Source organism: Siphateles boraxobius, unplaced genomic scaffold (genome assembly GCF_051911475.1).
Source record: "Siphateles boraxobius isolate OS27281-9 unplaced genomic scaffold, OSU_SipBor_1 130, whole genome shotgun sequence".
NCBI classification, from domain to species: Eukaryota; Metazoa; Chordata; class Actinopteri; order Cypriniformes; family Leuciscidae; genus Siphateles; species Siphateles boraxobius.
The window spans coordinates 15,222,355-15,249,227 of NW_027508734.1; the positions used below are offsets into that span (position 1 = coordinate 15,222,355).

Sequence of the window (26,873 nt, forward strand, 5' to 3'; positions counted from 1 at the left end):
TGGTGGCTGTAGAAACAGAGCCACACTGGTTTATGTTAAATGTGGTATTTCAAGGAAATTGCTGAGGGTCTTAAAACACCACAGGATTTTTGGGCGAGACTTATTTGATTCTACTTCTAAATTCTGACTTTCTCACATCTTTTGAAGGCCAACATTTTAATAACTATTATTTTGTAGCTTTATTATAAGGAGTCTTTTCTTTTGAAAAAGCACAAATGCTTCTTGAAGTAGCAACAATGTGAAATGATCTGTCTAGTGCAACTTTTAGTGTTCAGATGATTTAGAGGATAATTTTACATGGATCTTTGAATGAAATACCCTTATAAATCTTAATTTTAGGTTAATTTTCCTTTGTTGTTAGTGTTTGCAGAGATGAATATCACTTATGTACTTGACGTTAGAAGTTTTAAGTATTAAACTTTAACATTACTTAGGCCATGCAGCAATGTATGGAAGAATGTTTCCACATCTGAATAAAAGAAATAATAAGGTAACTGCGACTTTATATCGCACAATCACAGCTTTAGATCTCATAATGTAAGACCAAAATTTCGCAATGTGACTTTATATCTCGTGATTGCGACTGTACATATTATAATTGTGACATTACTAAAATTACAAAAACAAAAATAAAAGTGAATTCAAAATATGAATAAATGATATAATAGTATTATAAATTATACTAAAATAACTATATTCCATTGTAATTATCTTCTCTTCAAAATAACTGTCATTTTGGCTTGGGCCAAGTGATCATCTAACTAGTAACCACCCAGAACATCTTAGCAAACACATGTTAACCACACTGAAAACACTCAGAACATCTTAGCAACCATATAACAACACCATGGCATTGTGGGAATGAGTTTTGTATGGGCAAAAATGTGATATGCAAATACACTGATTACACTCCAGGGCAAAAAAAGAAAGAAAAAGGACAGAGTCCAAAATGGCACAAACATTAAGCTTTTAATTGTCTTAACCACAAATTATTGGTCAGGAAATTAGCAAAATTTAAGGAAATGCTCTACTTAAAAAGCCATTGCTGTCTCAGAAAAACCTCAAAGACAGAATGAAGTTTTTGGCAGAATATGGGAAGCTGTGTGTGGAGTGATGAATCGCAGTGAAACACAAGTTGCTTGGTGATGCTCCAGAGCGGTGTCACCCTCATGTCGTTCCAAACCCGTAAGACCTTCGTTCAACTTCGAACACAAGTGATGAGCTTTTTTGATGAAATCTGAGTGCTTTCTGTCCCTCCATTGACAGTTGCACAACTGACAATTTGACACTTCAAAAAGTTCATAAAAAGATTGTAAAACTAATACATATACAGGTCCTTCTCAAAAAATTAGCATATTGTGATAAAGTTCATTATTTTCCATAATGTAATGATAAAAATTAAACTTTCATATATTTTAGATTCATTGCACACAAACTGAAATATTTCAGGTCTTTTATTGTTTTAATACTGATGATTTTGGCATACAGCTCATGAAAACCCAAAATTCCTATCTAAAAAAATTAGCATATCATGAAAAGGTTCTCTAAACGAGCTATTAACCTAATCATCTGAATCAACTAATTAACTCTAAACACCTGCAAAAGATTCCTGAGGCTTTTAAAAACTCCCAGCCTGTTTCATTACTCAAAACCGCAATCATGGGTAAGACTGCCGACCTGACTGCTGTCCAGAAGGCCATCATTGACATCCTCAAGCAAGAGGGTAAGACACAGAAAGAAATTTCTGAACAAATAGGCTGTTCCCAGAGTGCTGTATCAAGGCACCTCAGTGGGAAGTCTGTGGGAAGGAAAAAGTGTGGCAAAAAACGCTGCACAACGAGAAGGGGTGACCGGACCCTGAGGAAGATTGTGGAGAAGGACCGATTCCAGACCTTGGGGGACCTGCGGAAGCAGTGGACTGAGTCTGGAGTAGAAACATCCAGAGCCACCGTGCACAGGCGTGTGCAGGAAATGGGCTACAGGTGCCGCATTCCCCAGGTCAAGCCACTTTTGAACCAGAAGCAGCGGCAGAAGCGCCTGACCTGGGCTACAGAGAAGCAGCACTGGACTGTTGCTCAGTGGTCCAAAGTACTTTTTTCGGATGAAAGCAAATTTTGCATGTCATTCGGAAATCAAGGTGCCAGAGTCTGGAGGAAGACTGGGGAGAAGGAAATGCCAAAATGCCTGAAGTCCAGTGTCAAGTACCCACAGTCAGTGATGGTCTGGGGTGCCATGTCAGCTGCTGGTGTTGGTCCACTGTGTTTTATCAAGGGCAGGGTCAATGCAGCTAGCTATCAGGAGATTTTGGAGCACTTCATGCTTCCATCTGCTGAAAAGCTTTATGGAGATGAAGATTTCCTTTTTCAGCACGACCTGCCACCTGCTCACAGTGCCAAAACTACTTGTAAATGGTTTACTGACCATGGTATTACTGTGCTCAATTGGCCTGCCAACTCTCCTGACCTGAACCCCATAGAGAATCTGTGGGATAATGTGAAGAGAAAGTTGAAAGACGCAAGACCCAACACTCTGGAGGAGTTGAAAAGCTGATTGCATCCATGCCACGCCGCATTGAAGCAGTCATTTCTGCAAAAGGATTCCCGACCAAGTATTGAGTGCATAACTGAAGATAATTATTTGAAGGTTGACTTTTTTTTTTGTATTAAAAACACTTCTTTTATTGGTCGGATGAAATATGCTAATTCTTTGAGACAGGAATTTTGGGTTTTCATGAGCTGTATGCCAAAATCATCAATATTAAAACAATAAAAGACCTGAAATATTTCAGTTGGTGTGCAATGAATCTAAAATATATGAAAGTTTAATTTTTATCATTACATTATGGAAAATAATGAACTTTATCACAATATGCTAATTTTTTGAGAAGGACCTGTAAATTGAGTGGTTTAATCCAAAATTTTCTGAAGAGACTTTATATGCTTTATATGTCCCAAACGCTTTATATTATAGCCAGGTTAATTTAGGCTTTTATTCACATATTAAAATGAATCAACTCAAGCATGTTCACTTGACGTGCGAGAACCGATGAGGTTCATTCTCGTGTTACGCAGCATGTTTGAGCTTCTGCAAGAACCAATGAGGTTCATTGTCGTGTATAGAGATCTACGGTAACTTATTAATGTCTAAGTGATCACAAACTGGCCTAATTTCTGTGCCTCAGACAGGAGAGGAGACTAATATCGACCTGAGGGATGATTGCGGAGCTTCTCGGTCTCACAGGAGGGAGATGATCCAGCTGCTCTCCATTCCCGCCGCTGCTCCCCTAGTGCCAACTGTCCCATTTGTTTATTTGTGTTTACTCTTTCCAGGCCCTGCACAAATGAATGAGATAAGTGAGGCCTGTGTGTGTGTGCTGAGATGCTGAATGCTTTGGACAGTGCCTGGATTTGATTCCTGTGACATTCCAGAGTGTTCTGGTGGATTCTGGGAATTGGGGAGGACAAACTTAGGTTTGTGAATAGGAATGCCTGGTGGTCTTAATGAATGGCAGAAAAGCTTTAACGATGACACATATGAGAGACGGATTGCTAGGGAGCGCTGGCAAGGGGAATGTGTGATAAAGTGAGGGTATATTTGTGCAGGCAGGAACAAGGGCAGTCTGGGTACTCAGGGCGGGTTGTCTTAACAAGTGTGTGTGTTTCGGACAGTGTGTGTGTGTGGCCACATCTAAAACTCAATTGACTTGTGTGTGGTCAACACTGCGTTAGTCAAATGGTGTGTAAGTGTGTGTGGCCTCTGAGTGTGTTTTGTTTTTGAGATTGTGTGACATTGGGATCCCAAGCAGAAGTAAGAATGACGGTGACTCATAGCTGTTTGTCTGGATGACTTATGAGAACAGAGAGCTGGGGAGTGATCTTAACGGGCTTTAAGTGTAGACCATACACTTATGTGAGTTTTTTTGTCTGACAAAACTTTAGGAATGTCATCAAAGCTAAAAATGATTCATAGGCAGAGGACCAGCAGTAATTATATAGATCTGGCATTATGTTTTAAGAGCTTAAAAAAAATTTAAAAGAGAGAGAGGGAGAAAAAAATGTCAGAATGAGAAAAACTGGTAATGTAAAATGACAGAAACCTCTGCTGTATGCAACGGTCAATCAAACTAATGTATAATCAATTAATGGAGATCCTAATATAGTTAGCACCCACTTATCTGATTTTCAGCAAATTAGTTATGAATTATTGGTGAGGGTTGCGTCATATAATTAATATTCTTGATATATTCTTGTTCTGGTAAGGTTTGTAATGTGCCCCACAACTTTTCAGATCTTTCCTATGCTCTGTTCATAAGTAAAATAAATAAATATATTTTTTAAAATAATTGTTTTTATGAGGTATTGAAATTTAATTAAAGCAAATGTATATTCTGTTCAAAAGTTTGTTGTCAGTATATACTGTATATATAAAATAAAATAAATATACAATTATATTCTAATATGCTGATTTGCTGCTCAAGAAACATTTCTTATCTTTATAATCAATGTTGAAAACAGTTGTGCTGCTTGAATAAATAGAATAGCATTAATTTCTTAATAAAATAAAAATCTGATTAAAATCTTCCCATATTTAATTAAAAAAAATTGCAAAAAGAGTATAAAGCAATAAAAAAATATTTTAAAAGTATAAAACAATAGGAGTCAATGGGAAGTCCCCACCATGATAGAAAAACAAACATTGAGTGTGTGAAATAATCTTTTGTGTAAGAGAACCATGTGTCTCCTGGGTGTGTGGGTGGGTAGGTTGGTTGTGGTATTGTGTGCAAGTTTGGCAAAAGAAAAAGAAAACAAATGGTGTAGAATTTCTGCTGGAAGTCATCAGTATGGGCAAAAATGCACAAACTAAAGAGATTATCAAACTATGACTCACGATTCAAAAAGGCACTTTAATTGTTGAGAATGACACCTTGAACTTCTGTTTTTACAACACAGATCAGACATTGTAACAGTATACAATAAAGATGGAGAGCATGAGAGATATCAGTACATTCTTACCAAGATGGAGACGCAACATTGGTAAACAGTGCATAACGTCTTTCTTTAAATGGAAAACAGTCCCACAGATCGGTGGTCAGAGAATTTAACAATCCCGAGAAAGAAAAAAAAAAAACCTTTTGCTGGAGAAGGAACCACAATAGTCTTTTTGTTTTTAACTGACAGTTCATGTTGCTCAATGGATTTCACGGTGTTATGCCCCCCTTAAGTTTTCCACAGCAGTCCCATAAAGTCTCCGCAGAACTCTGTGAGATTTATAGTATGCAAACCATCATATCCACCGTTTTAGAAACCAGTCAAGCAATTCATTAAAAAACACACTCACGTATATACGCACCTAACATACATTTGTCTTCTGTGTTAACATTGTGGTTCTTTGTGGTTCAGAGGGCAAGTCCTGCAGTAATCCGTCTAGATCCGATGGAATTCAGCAATATTTCTTTTTCCTGGCCACCCCTCACCCCGCTACAACCTCCATGTTGTACAGATAGGTACATATTTCAACTTGTTTACACATGTGCACACTCACACAAGACCCTGGACGGCCGGAGCAGATTGACTGGGGTAATAAGCTCAGTTAGAGCGAATTAGTGGGATTATCCAGACTCCATTGGGGAAGGTTCACCCAAAAATTTAAATTCTTTCATTTACTTTCCCTTCAATTTGTTCCAAACCTGTATGACTTTCTTTCTTCTGCAGAACACAAAAGACATTTTAAAGAATGATTTTTTCTAAACAATGAAAGTCAAGCCAGTCGGCTGTTGTTCGTTATCTTACTGACTTTCATTGTATGGATAAAAAACAAACAAACATACCATTTAAAAAAAAGATCATCTTCATCATATTGGTTTGGAAGGACATGAGAGTAAATGATGACAATTTTTCATTAGGTCTCACTGGGCTGCGAAATGATGTGGTTGATGGGTTCTAAGCATTGATGAGGTCATATATGACTTCAACACTGATCCAAAACGCTTTGAACCTCCCTTAACATAATAGAAGTTAGTGTTTAGATTGAAAGTGTTCTCAGATCAGTGCATAACGACAACCTAAAGGCACTTTTACACATACAAAATCTAGTGGTATCTGACGTCACATTCTCTAGACCTAAAAAGGCACCCTGTATGGGGACATTTTGGCATTGCGGCACATTATACCAGTCAAAATAAATGCACTTGCGCCAAAAGCATTAACCTGCCGTAGAATAACTTGTTCTCCACCTCTGGGTTCAATCAACGTCCGAGTTTCTTAATCTTAAGTTTTGTAATGTGTAGTATAACTAGCATTATGTCCATAGCTAAATGCCATAAAGTGTCTTGGCTCGATCGCTCTCGCTGTATAATGTGATTTAAGGCAGTGTCTTGGCAGGGGCCCTTTTCCTCACTCACTTTATCAGTAAAAACTGGGGCAGAGTCCAGAGAGAAGAAAACACACTTGTGGTTTACAATGAAACCCAAGCGAGTATTTGTGCTTGCTCTCAGAAACACCATCGTGACAGCAATTGATCATTTACAGTTGAAAGTAATCACCCCCACCCACTCCTCCTTAAAAAAAAAAACACTTTTTCCTCCGAAAAAACAGGCTTGTATCAAGATTCACAGCGCCGTTTCATTTTGAGAGCGCCACGGCTTTTATTTTTACCGCGGAAGGCTCATTTTCTGGGATTTTCATGTGACATCACAGCACTCATACATTCAATTCCAAACCTCATGATTCTGAATTAAATACAATATATACACAGGTTGAACCAACCAACCACATAAAGAAAGAGATGGATGTACAAGTATAAAGCGCCACTTATCAGAAAAGTGTTTTTCAGGGCACTTAGGGTCTGCTTTTTATGTGTATGCTGCACTAGAAAAAAAACAAAGCATAATATGGGCGCGACATTTCAACAAATCGTGTATCGTAGTGTTTATTTAACCTTTCGTGTGGCCGGGACCACGTGAGCTGGGGAGCACGTGTCTCTCCCTGACAGTACTTCCTCCTGCACCCCGGACCAGACAGCAGAGGGAGACCTGTAAAAGTGATTTGTGTCTGAGACTGAACGAATGTGTTTTTAACTTATCGCTGTGTTTTGCATGTTTGGAAGCCACAAATACTCAAGAGGAGTATGAGTGTTTTCTAATGCAGTCTATACAACAAGCTGAATTCCTCTGTGTTTATGTGTGCGTGTCAACTTTTTAAGGTCCTTTTCTTGTCCGGGCACGCTGCTCCGCTGGTCCGACAGGACGGGGAGAATTCCGTACTACTGCAACCTGCCAGGATGCTCCTTTGAGGCTGGTAGAGCTACATACTTCCTTCTCATCTTTCTTTCCTCCACATTCCCGCTGTCATCATTCTCTTCTCATATCTCCGTTTTTAAAAATATTTTAGATCCGCTGTACACAAAAATATTCCCCTCCAGCGGATGAGAGCGAGTGGAGTTCACACGTCAAACCGTATACACAGATCGTTGGCACGGATTCACTTTGTGTGAGTTTTTGTCTCTCCTGTTCATAGTTTTGCTACCGTTTCAAACATCTTTGATGTGATTTGTAAAAATATACATACATTCCTCTGTCTATAAAAGAAATAACCTTGTCCGAAATGTCTCTCATTCATGCATCCTTCACATATTCAAAGTCTTAAAGAAAGGAAATTTGAACGATTAAAATGAGTCTTTTCTCTTTGGGTTGCAGGTCAAAAACGCTCCACCCAGTGGGTAATGTAGTCCCGGTCCAGTTCCTCTGACGTGCTCTTACAGATCCAGACGGAAAGCTCCGAAATAGCTAGAAGAGTCCTCGCCGTACACCATCGTAGGAGACGAGACTGACACGAAGACCTCGTCTCCCGCTCGCAGCTCAAACAGGCCGCCCTGGTACACTGAGTGAAGGGCGTATTCTGCGTCTGGAGCCCAACATTTGGTCCCCACTCCCTTCAGAAGCTGAATCGGCCTCAGGTAGGAGGTTTTCTTATAGATGCACTGGACCAGCTGGTGGCTCACGCTGTTTTGATCCCCCTCGCTGGGAGAGGGGTAGCGGAAGTACACTTGGGAGTACAGGTAGTAGCGTCCGTCCTGGGGTACGCGAAGGCGCCCGTTGGCCAGTGTCATGTTGTGTAGATGAGCGCCGAAGCTCTGGTTGGCCCAGGAACGTACAGGATGGCGGCAGGACTGGTGTAGGTCTGCTTGGGGGGTGGAGTACTGAGCGCCACCTGAAGGAAAAGGCAGGAGACGGACATTCGTTAGCACAGGGGAGTCAAACTTTCGAACTTTAGCTCCAAACCTAATTAAACATGCAAGTACCAGCTAATCGGGATCTTCAGGATCAGTAGAAACCAACTTTTGGAGCTGGTTGGAGCTACACTCTGCAGGAGTTTGACTCATGTTGGTTAGTACGAAACCGCATTTATTTCTATAAGTGATGTATTTTTGATGTTCAGTACATAACAAGCACATACAGGGCACATACCACAATTACTAAAACTTGAACTAAAATTTAAATAAAAACTTAAAGCTAATTCAAAATATAAATACTATAGAGATAATACTAAAATAACACTGAACGAAACAAAAATGTATGGCAGATCTTTCATCCGTCGGGAAGTGATTGGATTGTGAAAAGTGAGCGTTACAAACTAAAATGACATTACTTGCTACTATTGACATAACCTTTATTACTTTAATAGTTAGCCAACATTAAAGGCCAACCATTTCATTTTGGAATAACATGTACTGATGAATCGTGCAAAATTAAATGTTTTGAAATTAAAGTTTATTCATTACTTCAGTAAACTCATTGCTTCTGCTCCTTAAATTAATACATTGTTAACCAACTGTGTTAGTTAGAACTGAATTGAATCGAATTGCATTGAAATCCATAACTTGGACTCAGTCTCCTCTGATAACAGATCACTCTAAATTGTAATGTAGGCACATGCATTTTCTGTAAAGCTGCTTTCAAATGATATGTATTGTGAAAAGAGCTATACAAATAAATTAAATAAAAAAACATGAATTTTTGGTCTAACAAAAGACCAAAACTTGGTCTTTGTTTCCGGCACTACATTATAAATGTACTGTATGAAAAACCGATATTCGTTATGAGATTCACTAAAGATTACATTTAACTCTTTCCTACCAGCATTTTAAAAAAAGTGAATTTTTTTATAATTTTCACAATAACTTGGCCCCCAGAATATTTTGTTGTATGAATATCTAAACATGCAACATATAAAAAAGAATAGAGCCTCTGCTTTAAAAAAAAAAAAAAAAAAATTTGTTTTATTCTTTTTTTAAAAGCAACATTTTTAACAAAAAGCTAAGAAAATCATGTTTTTGACAAAGACTGCAATGTGCAAAAGCAATGCTTTTATCGCTTTTCTTACAAACTACGAGACATTTCGTCAATGGCAAGGAAGCATGGTCTCATAAATGACAGAAATTTCTGTCAATGGCGAGGAAATATTATTTTTTATAAAGATTACGTTTGGCGTCACTTAAAACTCACATACTGTTAATCTCAATGTTAAAATAGGGGAAACAAGCATGCACAATTAAATATACTATAAATCAGGTGGAAAAGCAAATAATTAAAGAAAACAAACCCCAAAAAAATTCAATAGTAAAAATAGGAATAAAACAAGGAGCAGGTGCTGATTAAGGCAAGGCACATAATTCATAAGGTAAAAGGGAGGAATGAAAGATTGGTGGATTGTCTAAAGAGTACAGGAGAGATCAGAACAGGAAGGTATGGTTGCACAGAAGAGGAAGTCACGGACAGAGTGAAAAATCGAAGAAAAGAGAGAAAGAGGCTGGGGAGGAAGGGAGGTATAGAGGACATGGAGGAGCAGGCGGCGTGTTCCTCAAACACAATGAGCCACATTCCTCAAAAAAGATCAATAACGCTAAGACCTGCTCTTTGATTTACTGCTTCGAAAAGTTTTTAAAGGGCCGTTCTTCTGACAAAAGTGATAAAGAAAAACACATATGAAGTACAGATGTGTAGGAAAGACCACTACGGCGGTTAATATAGATGTTCTTGTTAAGGATTTAACAATTTCGGCTTTTTGAAGATAACGGCATGTGCAATTCTCGTAGTGAGTGTACGTGATCCATCATCAAGCACTATGCAGACAGGTTTTTGAATAATGCATGTAAGTGTAAAAAAAAAAAAGTCCTTGCAGTTTAATGATCAGACTCATGACTCGTGCTCGAAAAACAAAGCTGGTTTGTCTCAGTTTCATTTCCTTCTTAGATACGTGACAGAATAAATCTCTTTTTTCCTGGCATGCATGCAGTAAATAGGACTTTGATCCGAGAAGCAGAACTTCAAAGGAACAGACAAGAATTTGGGATATTTAGTGATATTATTTTAAATAACTAAACAATTTCAGGCTGTTTTATAATCAATTTCTTCTTTGCAGCTGTTTGCCAGGCTTTTGTATGCCATAGGGACACTCTGCCACTGCGTAGCAGGACGGATGGGACACGTACATGAAGGGCACATTTAAAGCATGTATAGTACTGACAGAAATACACTACATGACTTTTAGCATCTGAACAGATCTTTTTTTTATATACATTTTTCAACTTTGCAAATAATGCACTAAACGACTGAGGATCACACACTAACAGACTTTCAAGCTGTTCTGAACACAACAAACATAAAATGTGATACCATGAGGTTATAGACTTTTTGACCTAAAGCTTTATGGTTAAATGCTTACGTTAAATTAAATTAGTTTTATAGACTAAATGTAATATTTAAATGTATTATTTAGTTTATATATAAACTCACCAGGTAGGCTGCTAAGGGTCAGGTGGGCTGATGGCCTCTGTGTCACTGTGGTCATGAACTTTGACCCTGATGTATTATATGAATGGGGCATGGCTCTTGCTTCTGAGAAAGAGACAGACAGTAGACAGTCAGCACATTCAAATACATCATAAAATATGAATTGGTGTTGTGCAAGAGATTTGAACATGTTCTTTGAACTGCATTGCGTTTTGTTATTGTCTATTTTTGTGTCATTATTCCTGGTGCCTTTAGCATTGTGCTGTCATTGTGATTTATGGCAATTATTAAGAAATTATGACTGATAATATACTCACCATGTAAAGCCTGTTTGGAGATGATGCTGTCTGTAACCTGTGACAGAAACAAACAAAAGATTCCATTAGCACAAGCAACTGAGCGACATATGATGACTTCTCAAATTCTAGATTGTCAACAGGAATGTGAAACTGGATAATTCACTTTTATAATCGTGTCTTTCCTCCTTTTTGTTTCTTGTCTCACAGGCAGATAAAGTTTACCTCAAGTTACAAAACAGAAACATTTCTGCTGTAAAATTAACTATTTATCATTTAGCTTTTGAAGACGGCAGTTTCTAAGGACAGAAATGTTCACTTTGTGTTGAGTTGGAGAGTCAGCCGGTGTATGAGACGACTAAGAATAGTTTTTGAGGTCACCTTTTTAAAGGGCAGTTTTTCAGTAGTCTGTGACGGCCATATTTCAGCTTGTCAAACCCCAGTATCCAGATCATTAGTTCCACCGACTAGGTCTTGAACTGAAAACACTCTGATTACTGGCTCATTTCCACTGCCTTGGCCCTTGGGCCAGCTTCAGCTAAATTAATTGAACTAAATTAAACGAATTGAAAACTCTTGATGATTTGTTAAAAATATAGTCAGTGTTTGAATCACTGTATTAATACCATTCAGCAAAAAAAAAAAATGTTTTTTTTGAAAATGTCATCAAGGAAGTGGTGAAAAAAAAAGTTTCATTCCATATTATCCATAAAGCTGTTCAGATTTAAAAAAAATAACAAGCTAAACTTTAAACCAAATCAGTATTTTCTTTCCACCATCTTGATTCCTTCTTGGATAAAGGTCAAATGCCAGAGTTAAGATAAACATAAAGTTTGGCATGTAAGTTTTACAATCTATTTTAGTCTATACAATTTATAGTGTTTTGCCTTTCCGTGTTTTTACAGTACGTTATGTTGTTGTGTATTACTGTCTATGCTAAAATATGAATGGCTCTTTAAAAAAACACTTTAATTTAAGCTTTTTGAAATGACTGTGTTTGATAAAACAAGATGTTTTTTTTTCTTAAGGAATAATAATTTATTCCCTCTCCTCCCTTTTCTTTCTCTCTCCTCCCCAGTCCCTCTCTGTCTGGCATCATCAACTCAAGTGTGAGTGTGTGATGGAGTCTCTGTTGTTCTCTCTCTCTCTCTCTCTCTCTCTCTCTCTCTCTCTCTCTCTCTCTCTCTCTCTCTCTCTCTCTCTCTCTCTCTCTCTCTCTCTCTCTCTCTCTCTCTCTCTCTCTCTCTCTCTCTCTCTCTCTCTCTCTCTCTCTCTCTCTCTCTCTCTCTCCATTCATCAGACAGCCGAGAGCCTGCAGGTTTTATAACGTGAAATAATCTCACCCAGACCCTAGCAGAGATGGATTTCTGACCAAAGCTTTCCCTTTTTCACTTTAATTTCTGGTACAGTAAATGGTTCTGAAATCAATTCCACATCTTGCAGCAGATAAAGGCTGTTTTGGCATGTTTGTGTACATGCTGCATATCAGAGAAAGAGAGAAGGAAAAAGAGAACAAGAAGGATCCATAGAAATCATTCCAATTGTCTTCATAATTATTATACTATTTCCTGCTTTTATTTAAATTTATTTTTAGATAGATGGATAGATAAATGGATAGGCTATGCAATTGGTAGGGTGTTCTGGGTGGTTGCTAGAGGGTTGCTATGATGTTGTTCTGGACTGTTGCTAGGATACTGCAAGATTGTTACTTTGGTGTTTGGGGTGGATGCTGGGATATTGAAGAAAGATGGATGAATGCTAGAAATTTCTGGGTGGTTACTATGGTATTGCTATGCAGTTGCTAGGGTGATCTGGATGGTTGCAATGCATTTGCTAGGGTGTTCTGGGTGGTTGCTAGGACATGATAGCTAGATGGATGGATGGATGGATGGATAGATGGATGGAAGGATATGGATAGATAGATGGAAAAATATATAAATAGATAGATAAGAAATATTAGATTGATCGATCGATAGATAGATAGATTGATAGATAGACAGCTAGGATGCTGCAAGACGGTTACTAGTAGGGTATTCTGTATAATGCAGTTGCTAGGTTGTTCTGGGTGGATACTAGGCATATGTTATTGTTTGTTACTTTTGCTAGGACAAAGCAAAAATATCCTGAAGAGAATATAGGAAACACCAAACAAACATGTGACACCAAAAATGTATATATTTTTAAAATTTTCAGGATTTTAAAACTCCTTTTTCCTCCAAGAGCAATTTCCTTTAGCTGTCAAGTCAGATTCTACACAATATAAGACTGTAAGAATCAATTAAGAATTGAAAACTCCTGGTTTATCCAGGAAGATCTTATGGAATTGTTAGTTGATCCCATTTTGTTCCTTTTGGAATGGATCTCATTTATGACAGATATTCCTGTAAGAATCCTTCACACAAACATTTGTCAGTAAGGCCTAGTTAAAGTGTGCGCGCAATCTGTTTTCTGGAAAACACAACAGAGTTCAGAAAGTGGAGACCCATACAAAACCCTCAACAATAACAATAAACACACCCAGAGTTAAACCTTTGGCCTCTATAACCGTGTGCCAGAAAAGGCGTGCAGCCGATGAAGATTTTTCCTTCATTCATAGTGCAGGAAGCGGGTGAGTGCATGCACACAGCGTGCGAAGAAAGCCATTAGCGTTCTCTCCAGCTGAGTTTAGTGGAGACGGCAATCCAGTACTTTTATGTAGCCGCCAGTGCCAGAGATTGCTCTGCCTTTGAGATACTGAAGCACAGCGCGTTACCTTCCTCCAGGAGGATTATTAATAAATAACTGTTGCTTTCCTTGAGGCGTAGAGGATGGCAAACAATAAATCCCAGAGCATGACTCAGGTAAAAGGCTAATAACCCACAGTACTGAGACACAAACACATACTGTACACACTCTCTGCTGGATAAAATCAGTGCACGCCTGTTATGGGCCTTTGAATGAATGGGGTGCGTGTATATGCTTACAAGTTGTTTCCTGCCATTCTTGGCTGCCGTCTGAGGTCGGCACCATACCTCTGTCCCCCGGCCCCCTTCACCAGAGACCTACCGTTCCACTAGAGCACAGCAGTCTCCTGGATCTGACCTTAAGCCCTGTGAGAATTAATCTTTCTCTTTTTCTTTTCCCTCCCCCTCTGTAGAAGTCTGTCTCTATTCACCTGGGGCTGGTTTGCTCCAGCTGTGCGTAAGGTACAGCGTAGCATAAATGAGAACAATGTTACAACCACTGAAAATGTGATCATTGGACTCTTGCACTTAAATCAAATGCAGCCCTTTGTTTAAACTAAATATTTATGAAATCTTACGGCCGGGAGTATGTAATGCGATTGGTCTGCCAGTTATATGACAGACTGGATTATATCAGTGAGAGCTTGATTTGTGTGAACTTTATGTCTGCATTTAGGTCTTAAGTCTTACAAATAGCTGGTGCAACCCTACCCTGCCCTTTAAAAACAGCAGTCGGGGTTAGTTCTGTTTGTGCCTGTGTCTTCCTGGCTCTCTCTCTCTCTCATCAGGGATCTCTGCCACAGTGACACTTAATGAGTGTGTTAAAGATGTGACAGGCTGTCTTCAGTCTCTCTTTTGGTGTGGAGAATGGGCTTGAAGACTTCCGAGGCTTTAAACCCGATTTAATCTATTTCTTTTTCTCTCTCTCTCTCTCTCTCTCTCTCTCTCTCTCTCTCTCTCTCTCTCTCTCTCTTTTAGATGGTAGGTCGCTGTGGAGCACTCGTTGAAATTCGACTCTAAGTAATACCAGCTTTGAGAGCTCAGCACATATTTGGCAGGAGGCGAGCCATCGTGTACTCCATGCAGAGCAACATGAGAACACCAACTGGACCGGCCTTACTTTATTAACTTCTTTCTCTTTTCCTTTCTTTCCACCCTAGCAAATCTCATGTTCACTTGTTACCAAACCCACTCCGTGTCCACAAGCTAGTAGTTTCCCATAGTTTTACGAAACAAACAATACATTCTTCCAGAAAAAACGCATGTAGTAAAACCGACCACATCATCGAAAACAGTCCTTGAGCTATGATCATGCAGAAGATAAAGGTTAGAGGGCAGACAGAGATGGCCTTTGTGTTTGTTCTGAGGCTGGCGGAAAACTTTGCGGCTGGCGGAATGCCCCGAGTATGATCACCGCTTTCATCGTAAATCTGTTTGAGACGCCGGTGGTGATGCAGCGCTGCCTCAGCCCCGAAGACGAGATGCTTCCTCATCTAATGAGTCATTAGGAGAATCTGAGACAAGCGGGGAACGGGGACAAAACGTCCCATTTAGCTTTGCGGGAAACTGAGGAGGGATTTAGGGATATTGAGAGGACTCAAGTGGCTGCGGCAGGGTTCCTGTTCAGGTGTAGTTTGAGGATATAATACTCCTTGGAATGCTGATATCATTTCTGGGCTGGATCGTATCCATTCTTGCCGAGATGTTGTAGTGTCTTTTGATTTGTTGACTCACGTTAGGGTTTCTGCATGTGAGCCTGCGTGATTCTCTGCGGACGCAGTCATCTGTTTGGTGAATGAACCGAACTCTTGCAGGGTTCCACTCTTGTTAGCCATGCAGTTGTTCTGTATTATTGGTAACATCAGAGCCCAACAAGGGCCATGGAAAGTCAAGGAGCAACAATGGTCAGTGCTTTGCATATCCTTCACGTCTGTACGCCGCTTGTGTGCTGAGTCCGGCTAAAGCCGGGAATCTGGAGGATGTATGACTTTTCTATTTGCTTTTTTTTTGGTCTTCCATAATAACAACCAGGTGTTCTAGCATTCTCTGGATTCTGAAGGTCTTTGCTTCAGAAACATGCATTTCCTTCATCTCTCCTCACTCACTCATTCCCTGCCTTCGCTGCGAACACTCTCTCGATCCTCTTTATCCTCTCATTATTTTTCTGTGTGCTTTACCTCTGTGCTGACATGAAGCTGGAAAAGAGCCCAAAGCCTCGGCGTTTGCTTGTTCGGCCTGTTTCTTTGTCTTTGTGTAAATGTCTTCTTTCTTATTCTAAATCTGAATCTCACACTTATTCATATTGATGTGTGAACACGCATACTGACACATGCACATAGACTTTATTTTTTCTCTCTTTATGTATTTTAGGACTTTCATACAATCTGCCCCATATGCTCTGTTAAAACTCTACATTATTTGTTTACTTTTTCCACTGACCGATCCCTTAGCATGATCAGGGAATTCTTTAGCGCACCATAATTGCGTCTCTCAGAAGTGGCGCATGTGTTTTTAATTAAGAGGCAAATGCCTCTGTCTCTGAGTGCCAATAAATTGTTTGCAGCCTCACTCAATTAGTAGTGAAAGATTTGACGGTACGCACGGGCTGTTGCGCATAGCGGCAAGAGTGGGGGTGGGTGTAGGACAGGGTAGACATGCACCATAAAATCTGATAACATATTCCCAGAGCTGAGAGACTTTGGGTAAACAAATGGGTGGCACAGAAAATTAATATATAAAAAAATTGGCATTTAGAAGTTCCGACACCATAATCCAAAATGCCAAATGTGAAGTGAAACCCCTATTTTCTTTCTAAACAAATGTTTCCTGGTTTAATTGTTAATGATTCGTTGGTGTGGGTTGTTCCAAAGACAGAATTTCTTTCACTTCTGCAACAACTTTTACTTTTCTGCTGATCTCGATTATTCTATGTGGGCTATTGAATAATGTTTACCTATAGCCAAATAGCTATTTATTAAGTCTCTGATGGATAAAATCAAGGGGTGCACAATTTATTTAAAATAAAAATGTAAAATTATTACATTTATTGTATTGGTGGATAATGAATATATAATTGTGCATGTTTAAATTTTAATTTATTTAGACAAAATTGTATGACATTTTAATATTGTCCATTTATTGGTTATCTACCTTCACATATAATACTAGCGTTTAAAGGTTTAGGGTCAGTAAGATTTTTTTATTAAAGAAATTAATATTTGATAAATTAAATTAATACATTTTTTTATAAAAATATTTATTTTTCAAATAAATGCTGATCTTTTGAACTCTGTATTTATGAAAGAACACAAAAAAATTTAACATGGTTGCCACAGAAATATTAAGCTGCACAACTGTTTTCAACATTGATCATAACAAGGAAATATTTCTTGAGCACCAAATCGGCATATTAGAATAATTTCTGAAGGATCATGTGACACTGAAGACTGGAGTAATGATGCTAAAAAAATCAGCTTTACCACCACAGGAATAAATTACATTAAGAGTTATTTTAAATTGCAATACTTTTTACTGTGTTTCTGATCAAATAAATGCAGCCTTGGTGAGCATAAAATACTTTTTTTTAAAACATAAAAAAAATTTAACTTTTGAATGGTAGTGTGTTTAATGTAAATAATTGTTTGACTTTACTTGATGCTTTGCAATTCCAATCACACCTTTAGAGCGAGACTTTTTCTAAAACAAGCCCTAGGCTATCAAACATGTCCGTTTTATTAATGTAAAAACACTGGAAGGCTGTGGGGGGAGGGGGGGGAGCTGGACGCTGAAGGGATAACCAGCCACGCCAGGGGAAAACCAAGATATTTCCTACAAATCTGAGCTCTGACTGCTAGACTGGTTCATGATCAGGACAAGGGGGTGAGTCACCCTCTACAATGCTGCATATACAAGCATAAATGTCTGAAAAACTCTCCCATGACTCAACCATCCACTTTTCTTCCCTTAGGAGATTGTAATCACTTGCCAAGACACATTTATGGTAATGGCAAGTTGCTTCACGCTGTGAGGAACTTCACTTGCAACTGTTGTCTACAATTGTGCCCATGCATTGAAAAGGCAGATGATGTTTTTAATAGCTGTTATTAAGACATGGCTTGCCTCGACAAATATCCTGCCAAATGAAGGCAGAATGTTGTGCAACAAGTAAAATCAAACAGAGACTTAAACTCACCTTGGAAATATAGGCCTTAATACCCTCAGCAAGTTTAATGCAAGGCTCTCCAAACAGTTGGGCCAGGTCTTCGGGAATGTCCCGGTCTTTATCCAGGGCGTTAAGCAAGCCAAGGCACCGCAGCTCTTCTGTAACCCCCTGACTCTTAACCTGCCAAAAGGATGAAAATTAGAACACAAGTCCAAATCACAATCCCTTAATCTGTAAAATAAAATGTGATTTGAATGCCACATCATCCCAAGGAATGATGAGAACAGCACTTTGGTTTAGGAAGCAAATTGGGAAACAGGGGGCTGAAGGCATGCTCAATGAGGAAACAATCTGTTCAAGGCCGAAGCGTAGGCTGAAGATCAAAACAAGGGCAAGTATCCCTCTTGACCCTTTCCTGGAAAGTAGATGAGGACATCTGCAACGGGGCTGGCTATGGAAAGCCAATGGGCAAACAAGTTCAGCTCAAAAACCTTGAGCCAGCTGGAGAGGAATGTCCTACATAATGAGGTACTTCAAATGACCTTGCACTGAAACCATTGCTCTTAATTTCAGTCTCTTTTTCTCTCTTTCTGTCCCTGTTCAGAAACTCGAGGCCACTCCAAGAAATATATGTTTCCAGTTAAGGATCTCTGTGTGCAATTTCGAAGCCTTGAGTCACGGTCCGCCAAAGCTCCAAATGACTCTCCAGTCGCCGGCGGAGCGTGGCAGCAGAAGGTGTGTTTCGTTAACTCTCGCCGTGCTACGGTTTTCAGAGGGATAATGAGGGTCCCCCATGTTGAGCAGGGCTGCGCTCACAGGAAGAGCTCAAGACTGTTCTGAAATCAGTTTTGCTATTTCTTGTGTAACTGCACAAACGAGGCTAGTCCTGGAAGCACTTACAGGACTGAGGCCAGACTAGTACATATGTGTTGATTGACAACCCGTTTGCGGTTTTGTCTCATGGGTAAGCTTGGGCTGGTCCTGGTCCTGGATCAGCACATTAAAATGACTTCAGCGTAAGCAGAAAAGTACATTCAGAAAAAAAGTCTAGTTTGGTTTACTATACGGTTCAGTTTGTAAACATTACTGACTATATATCAGGGGTCAACAATAAAGATGCAAGGGAAATAGTTTTGGGCCAGTGCTGCAGTTTTAACTTTTATTTATCTTTTGCATCTGTTTTTGCAAACTTAAACATTTGGTTTTCTATTATACATTCAACATGGCTTTTGATAATTCTTCTGATTTGTGACCAAGATAATTTTATCTGGCTGACATACAGTAGATGAGGTTTTGTTGAGTAGTTTTGAAAGCATCAGGATGAGTTAAAAACTACAAAATAATCAGTAATGTTTTGCATTGTGTTGGATTCATGTTGCATATTTGCGTTTTTGTACAGAAAAAAAATGTTTAGTTAGCCAAACGTTAACTCAAAAATTTTGGTTCGGTAAGATCTTTAAATATTTTGGAAAGTCTTACCAAGGCTGCATTTATTCGATAAAAAATTTAGTGAAATTTTATTAAAATGTAAATAACTTATATATTTGAATACTTTAAAATGTTATTTACTTCTGTGATAGCGAAGCTGAATTTTCGCAGCCATTTCTCCATTACCGTCTTCATGATCCTTCAGAAATCATTTGTTGATTTGATGCTCAAGCTTTGATGCTTAAGCCCAAAATATACTTCTGCGTCAAACTCCCTGACGTCCACCTCTCCAAACATGTAACAACGCATCAATTCTACGCGGACCGCAAGCACTGTGATTGGTCTGTTAGAACCCATACCTCGGGTTTCACACGCTTCCTCTGCATGTGTAATTGCTCGTCAACGCGGACAACGACGCAGAAGTATAAATGAAATCCGACGCGTAGCCTACAGTGTAGAAGCTACAGCATAGGTCCGACGCACACGTATAAATTAGCCTTTATTATCACAGTTAAAAACAGTTGTGCTGCTTAATGTTTTTGTGGAAACAGTCATTTTTTTTCAGGATCCTTTGAGGAATAGAAAGTCCAAAAGAAATTTAAATCCTAAAAAAAAAATTATTCAGTCTTGCTGAATAAAAGCATTAATTTATTTTCTTTCTTTCTTTTTTAAACATCTTTCTAACCCCAAACTTTTGAACGGTAGTTCAAGCAAGTAGGCCTATTGCAAAAAATGGAAGTGGATCATTCCCTGAATATATGTTACAATGAATAAATGCTGTAAAAGTACTGTTCATTTGTAATTCATGATACCCAGTACATTAACAAATATTGAGCCTTACTGTAAAAATGTATGTGTTTTCAATGTATGTGAAAATGTTCTTATTAGGGGTTGCTTTGTACTCTAATAAGCTATATTTACTAGCTGAGCTATTGCCATCTGATCTACTTTTACCTGGAAAACAGAAACGCCCTCTAATAGGTCACGGTTTTATCACGAAACTTAGTTTAGCTGATGTGTCATAACATGTGCTTGCGGGTACATGTTCAAAACCTTAACTGTAAACAACTTCTTGTCTTGTTAGTGCCTTCTTCCTGCTACTTCTCTCATAGAAATGGGTCAGTCACAAATGACCTGGAATCTGAAGTATTGTGCAGGGTGTGGATATGTGTGAGCCAGCAATTGATCATTTGTCATTGTGAGTTACACCAAATAGATTAAACAACTATGCTACACAACTATGACAAACAACTATATCAATGCTGCTACACCCTAATACTGTACATGTAAACTCCAACAGTATTGCTATATGTAATCGTTCACAGATGGGCCTACTCACAAAAATCATGTAGCTCAATACGCGGTAAAATCAACATAGAAGTTGGTATAGAGTCATTGGTAGGGAGACTGGTGGCGCTCAGGAGGGTTTCTGATCCCAGTGAGGGCAGCAGGAAGTGGGGAACAATGCTTCAGTGTTAGCCCTGGTTTCTGTAGCTGGGGAAAAGAAGCCACCACTGAACTTTCTGCTTCACTCCACATACATTGCTTTTTTGGGAAAGGATTAAATAAAGAAACCAGGCGTGTAACTTAAATCCATGCCAGGGGCTCTCTGTCTCTGCATCTCACTTTAACGTCTAACCCTTCCTCTCGCTTATCTCTTTTTCGTCTATCCCTGATCCATGTGTATGTTTTTTCTAGTTCCCCCCTGCGGTCTAAAAGAAAGGAAAGCAGCCAGAAAGTTGGTAGTGATTTAAATGATCTGCGAGGGCTGAAGCTCTGCAACTTCGGATGAATTCCCAGAGGACAACAGGTTTGTCTAAGCAGGTCTTCAAATGAAACCTCAGCCAAATATTCAATTTGTGCATTTGGCAAAGAACAAACTCAGAGGAGATTGTTCTCTTTCTCTAGAAGACCACACAGAAGTCAAAACCTGTCTAGGCAATAGAAAGCAATGCTGTGGCTTTGGGTCGACTAGTCTCTAAAAGCAACAAATCATGTCACGGTAAGAAGGGAACCCCCATTTTGAGCAAAGTTTGAGTTTTATTTAGACTCACACAATGAAAAGTATGCAAACAAGTTCAGTAGGTGCTTTCCTCTCAATGACGAGTTTCTCTAAAATTAGCGCATGTGACACAAACAACGAGGTAAAGTTAGTGATAGAGGGCATTCTCAGAATGCCTTTGGCCCTCTATTACACACCTGTACATACAAACATTCGACTTTACAATGACCCGTGCCATTGTGTGTGGCAAAAGCCCCAGTTGCCAGGGGCAACTATCCTTTTTCCTCATAATCACCTTTGTCTTGGCTCCTCTCGTTGGCTCATAAATCTTTGGTAAATGGCCAATGAAGACAGGCCTTATTAAGAGTCCATTGTGATGCGTTTTTAAAGCCCTCTGGGTGTTCTATGAAGTCTCGGGCCATCGCCGTCCCGTTCTGCTCTGTCTGACTAAATGTTACACTTCTAGAATACTAACTACGTGCCTGTCAGTGGACCCCCGGTTTCTTTTCCCGAACCAAATGGGGCCCTAGCCGTCGTTTCGTCCTGCTAGAATATCTAAGCACTTCTCAGAAGCAGGATTTGTTTTTTTTTCTCTGCACATAATTAATACAGAAATTAAACATGACATGAACAGATTGGAGTAATTATGAACTTAGTTTAACTCAAGTTACTTGACTGAATATGTTTTAGCTTCATTTTGGGGCTAATCACACCAGAAAAGAACGTTCAATTTGATTATTGTCAAATAAAGACAGATAAAATGCTCCTAAATGTCTTCGGAACATTCAGTCCGCAGAGTTTTCATTACTGTGCTAATGGCGCTAAATGAGGGAGTAGCATTATTGTTTATTAGTCGTCCTGTTGGTGCAAACCGGTTCTTTGTTTGTCCTTGCAGGCTCTGATAATGGGGTAAAATGGGGGTGTTTACTCGTCTTTTAGGACAACACTGTGAGCATCCCATCTGGCCAGTGCACCAAAATGAGCTCAGGATATTTATGTTAGTGCTAAAGTATGTTCATTAGGCAACAGCTGTGTGTGTGTGTGTGTGTGTGTGTGTGTGTGTGTGTGTGTGTGTGTGAGAGAGAGAGAGAGAGAGAGAGAGAGAGAGAGAGAGAGAGAGAGAGAGAGAGAGAGAGAGAGAGAGAGAGAGAGAGAGAGAGAGAAAGAAAGCAAGTGCATATGTGTCTTTATTTTTAGCACATTCTCAATCAATAGCTCAGTTCTTTTTTCTTTCCTTTTTAGCTTGTCATTGTGTTGAATTGATGACCATCAATCTGGGGGGAAAAAACTTTAATCCTTCACTAACACAACGTTGATGTTTAATCCCTGAAAATATTTTCCTAAGGCTTTTGTTCATGTACGACTGAAACTTCATCATAACTCTGGGCCCTTTAAATAGGCCGGGAGATATTTCAAACCCTTCTCAGATTTATTAGAAAAGCCCGCGACTTGTGCGTTACGCAAGATTTATACCGAGAAGTGAATCATTGCTTGGCCTAGTTTAATTTACTTAGCAAAGATGAAAAATAAAAAACTACTCTGTGCTACCTAATGAATTTAGATGCAGGACGAAATGTACACATTTATCAAATTTATAGCTCAAAGTTGCTTTATATCGGTGACATTTATACAGAGCTTTGTCCGAGAGCCGATTGCATAAACATAGCCATTATGTTAAGACAGTGTCTTAAGTGTGTCTTAAGTTCTGGTATGACCCACTAGCAGTCAATCTGGGGCAGTCAGTCTTAGTTTTCGGTATCAAATTAGGCAAATCTATGTTTTTATGTAACTGATTTAAAAAAGCTACGAAGTGTCTTATAGAAAAAAATTGATGTCTAACTTGTATGACTAGTCTTCGAGGTTTATGCAACCGACCTTGTGTCAGTTTTGTATTTAAGGCTGAACCAGAGTGTGTAAAGCTGGAAACTATCCATGCCTTCTTCTGGCCTGGCAAACATAATGTAACTTGAATCTGCAAAGAATTATCAGAGAAAAGCAGCCACAATTAGATGTAATTATATGTTCTACATAAAAAGCATGCGATTACAGTAAGAGCGAAAGGGAAAGACAGAAGAAAATTGAATAAGAATAAAAGGAGAGGGGAAAACAAGAGGGTGAGACAGTGAGACGTTGTGGATCTTGGCAATGGAAAATGTCACAGGAGGTTTACCATGGGGAGCCTGAGAGGAGACAAATATTTGCTTGCAGGGTATTGCTTTACAATGAATTTCTGTTATTGTTGCTGAGGGGCCAGTCTAGAACTACATGTATCATGTCGGTTGAGGGAGAAGGAGATTGAGGCTGGTATAAACCGCAGGCACCAGACAGTATCATGCCCCGGCACTACCTTCCAGCTCAGTCCCACACCTAATCTAAGCTGATTTTGTCAATCGTAGTTACTTATAAATAGGTCAGCCAGAACACTGTGCAATTTTAACGGTGATGATTTGCGTGGGAGCTTCTGCCTCTATCCTCTCTGTTGTGTTTACCGTCTCGCAGTGTGACCGGGAATTAACCTCACTTTCTTTTTCCCTGCAGAGGTAGAGCGTTTATTTGAAACAATCAGTCTTATCTCACCGAGCGCTATCGTTTTACTGGTTTTGCTGATCGAAGGGCAGTTTTATATTGAGATTGTTACAGCCTAGGTAACTTCAGATATTTTTGTCATATTTGACTTTGAAATAACCCTATTATGGGTTCAGAGTTTATTAATATTCTACAGGGCTTACAGAATTCTTCTTCAACCTGGGTTTTGGGTCAGAGCATGACAGAGATATGCACTACATATTGTTGAGTACACTTGTTGTCAAAATGACACATATCCAATAATCTCAACAATGTGATTCTGATTCATAGATTGGTTGGACTTTATTTTACAGTACGTGGACTTTCAGTGTACTTACCCATGAAAATACTGGGTAATGTAAGGTAACAACATGGGTTAGGGTTTAGGTTTAGCACCTAGTATGCCAGTACAATAAGTGCATAGTATGTTAATGCGAAACAGGATGGTAAAATAAAGTGCGACCCATAGAATGTTGTGTGTATTTGTGTGTCCTTAACATTATGTCTATTTATTGTGCTGACATCCAGGATAGGCAGTAAAGCATGGGAACTTGTGAAGTGTTTCCAACACAATACAATTTTCCAAAACAAGTACACAACTTCCTTGTCTCAGTATTTTGATTGGGTAATCATGTTTTTGTTGTTCATGTGCAGTTTTGAATATTTAACACTTTTAATAATCTGACAAGTCATACATTCATGTCATTTTTATTTTAGAAATTTGTGTTCAGATATTTGGATTTTTATGATGATGATAATGCTTAATAATAATTGTTTTTATGTGGTTTTTTTATTACCCAAGACCACACATTAAATGTGTTTTGATTCGTCTGACATCAGTTTGATTTGAATTATGATGCTGATTATTTGTAAATTCAAAGGCTTTAACGTCCACACAAAACCGCAAATGATTAAATTAAATTAACAATTTCCCCATCACAATTTAGTGCTTTGCTTCCTTTGACCATGTCAATGCCTTTTATCATAGTAGCGTTATTCTCTTTGTATCTTGGAATAAACTGATAGCTACATCACTGATCTGAACCTCAGTTAAAGTTCTCCTCTGTTGCAGTCTTGGTCTGACGGGGTATTAAAACTTAGTGAGCTGCCTACCTTGACAGCATTTTGGGGGTGTCATGGGCACAATAACACGAATAAACATGCTGTCTAGTCAGTGCACTAGTAGCCTAGGTTTCGCCCCGAACGCGCCTGTGATGACCAAAAAAAACTCACAAAGTTTTAAGACACGGCCTGTTCATCTGTTATCGACAGGAAAATAAGCAGTGCAACTTTAACAAATTGCTTACCTGCGATAAAGACATGTTTAAGTAGACAAAGAGTCCGGTGGTCGAGGCTATTTGCAGCACGACCACCACGATCACGACCATTGCGATCCATAACTTTGACGGCGAGTCTCGACCACGGCTGTTCGCCGGAACCATCATGTATGTGGTGGACTCGCTGCTGACCGACCTGAAGTAATCCTGGTTATTCTGAGTAGCCATGGCATTCCTAAGACGTGAGTAGATACGAAGTTAGTGACAAACAAATAGAAATCAGCAGCGGGACGTTGAATAAAGTTCCTTGTTGGCGCAGAGCGGCCGTGGGAGGTTATAGAGTCTGTCCCACACACTCGCATGCAGTCAGTCACTCACTAATGTTGCAGGACTAGTGCGTGTGTGTGTGTGTGTGTGTGTGTATGAGGGGTTGAGCCTCAAGAGTTTCTCGAGGTACATTACCGCAACTTCTCATGATTTCCTTAACCCTTTTCCTGATACAAGATATCCTGTAATAATGAATAAATACATTTTCGGAAAATATCGTTAATAATCAACATTTTATTTTGTAGCCTATATTACTTCAAATGGTTATTGTGACATCATAAATGACTTTGGTCTCGCTCTCCCAACTTTTGATATTACAGAAAAGCCCAGGATGGTCGCTTTAATGCTGGAGAACCAGCAAGAGTTAAATCCCATTTTAACCGGTTGGAGTCTTTTTGACTCCAAAAAGGCTCCAAATTAAACCAATAAAATAAATAAATAAGGGTTTTTATCCCGATAAAATATTTAAGAGTGTTGCATAATGAAATTGATATGTGTTATAAAAATGCCCATGGAGTTATACAATTGTACATGACATTTCCTGAACTATTGATCACACAACATGTGGCCAAGTTCAAGATCATGGGAATCCAGGACCTAAATAATAATAATAATAATAATAATAATAATAATAATAATAATAATAATAATAATAATAATAATAATAATAAATGAAACAGTTGCTGAATTATAGGAGTATCTTGTTTTGTAGTTGTTTTAGATTATTTTATGCTTGCTTTGTCTTTTACTTTAAATAATTGTAAATAATCTTTGGCCCCTTTGGAAGTTTTCTGGGGCCCCCTAGTGGACCCTGGGCCCTGGTTGAGAACCACTGGTTTAAACCAGCTGGGTTTAGCAAGTTTTAGATGACTAGTTAAAGTGTCCAAACTCCCTCTAAAACCAGCCAACAGACAAGTTTGACCAGGTTTGGGGACCAGTTAAGACCAGCAAACCACATAAGGCTGATTTAAGATTTTATTTTGCAGAAAGGTATGTAAAAGCTTTATATTTCTATAGAACTTTTTATTTGTATATAGGCTAGTACTTTAAAAAAAAAATAACGTTAAATATATATCTGGGACAGATCCACGAAATCGTAACAAATGTTACGAAATTTCTCATGAATTTGTAAGAATGTTATTGTGCAATTCTTTGAAAATTCTTAAAAAGTTTTGAGATATTTTCTTTAAAACATATTTATCTTTGGTGTTGTATAGTGGTTCTTGTAAAGACTTGCTTAAAACATGCAGCCATGCAACTTATTGGATAACAATGAAAACACTATAAATTGAATTGCTGGAGGG

General features: G+C 38.8%; 1 protein-coding gene across 1 annotated transcript; it reads right to left on the reverse strand.

Annotated features, from left to right (window-relative positions):
- Window positions 1–4,883: 4,883 nt before the first annotated feature.
- Window positions 4,884–25,681, reverse strand: tnfsf10l (TNF superfamily member 10, like). The gene is made up of 5 exons (XM_077227962.1): window positions 25,273–25,681; window positions 18,001–18,150; window positions 11,107–11,143; window positions 10,793–10,894; window positions 4,884–8,207 (listed from the first exon to the last, which is right to left on the reverse strand). The coding sequence occupies exons 1-5, from the start codon at window positions 25,468–25,470 to the stop codon at window positions 7,753–7,755; spliced, it is 942 nt and encodes a 313-aa protein (XP_077084077.1). The 5' UTR covers window positions 25,471–25,681; the 3' UTR covers window positions 4,884–7,752.
- Window positions 25,682–26,873: the final 1,192 nt, after the last annotated feature.

Bases quoted from the DNA above. Each gene is read 5' to 3' on its own strand.
- tnfsf10l (XM_077227962.1), bottom strand. From the start codon at position 25,470: ATGGCTACTCAGAATAACCAGGATTACTTCAGGTCGGTCAGCAGCGAG. The intron at 10,895-11,106 runs GTGAGTATATTA...TCTCTTTCTCAG, and splicing joins CTCCAAACAGGCTTTACATG to AAGCAAGAGCCATGCCCCAT. The intron at 8,208-10,792 runs GTGAGTTTATAT...CTTTTCCTTCAG, and splicing joins GACCCTTAGCAGCCTACCTG to GTGGCGCTCAGTACTCCACC.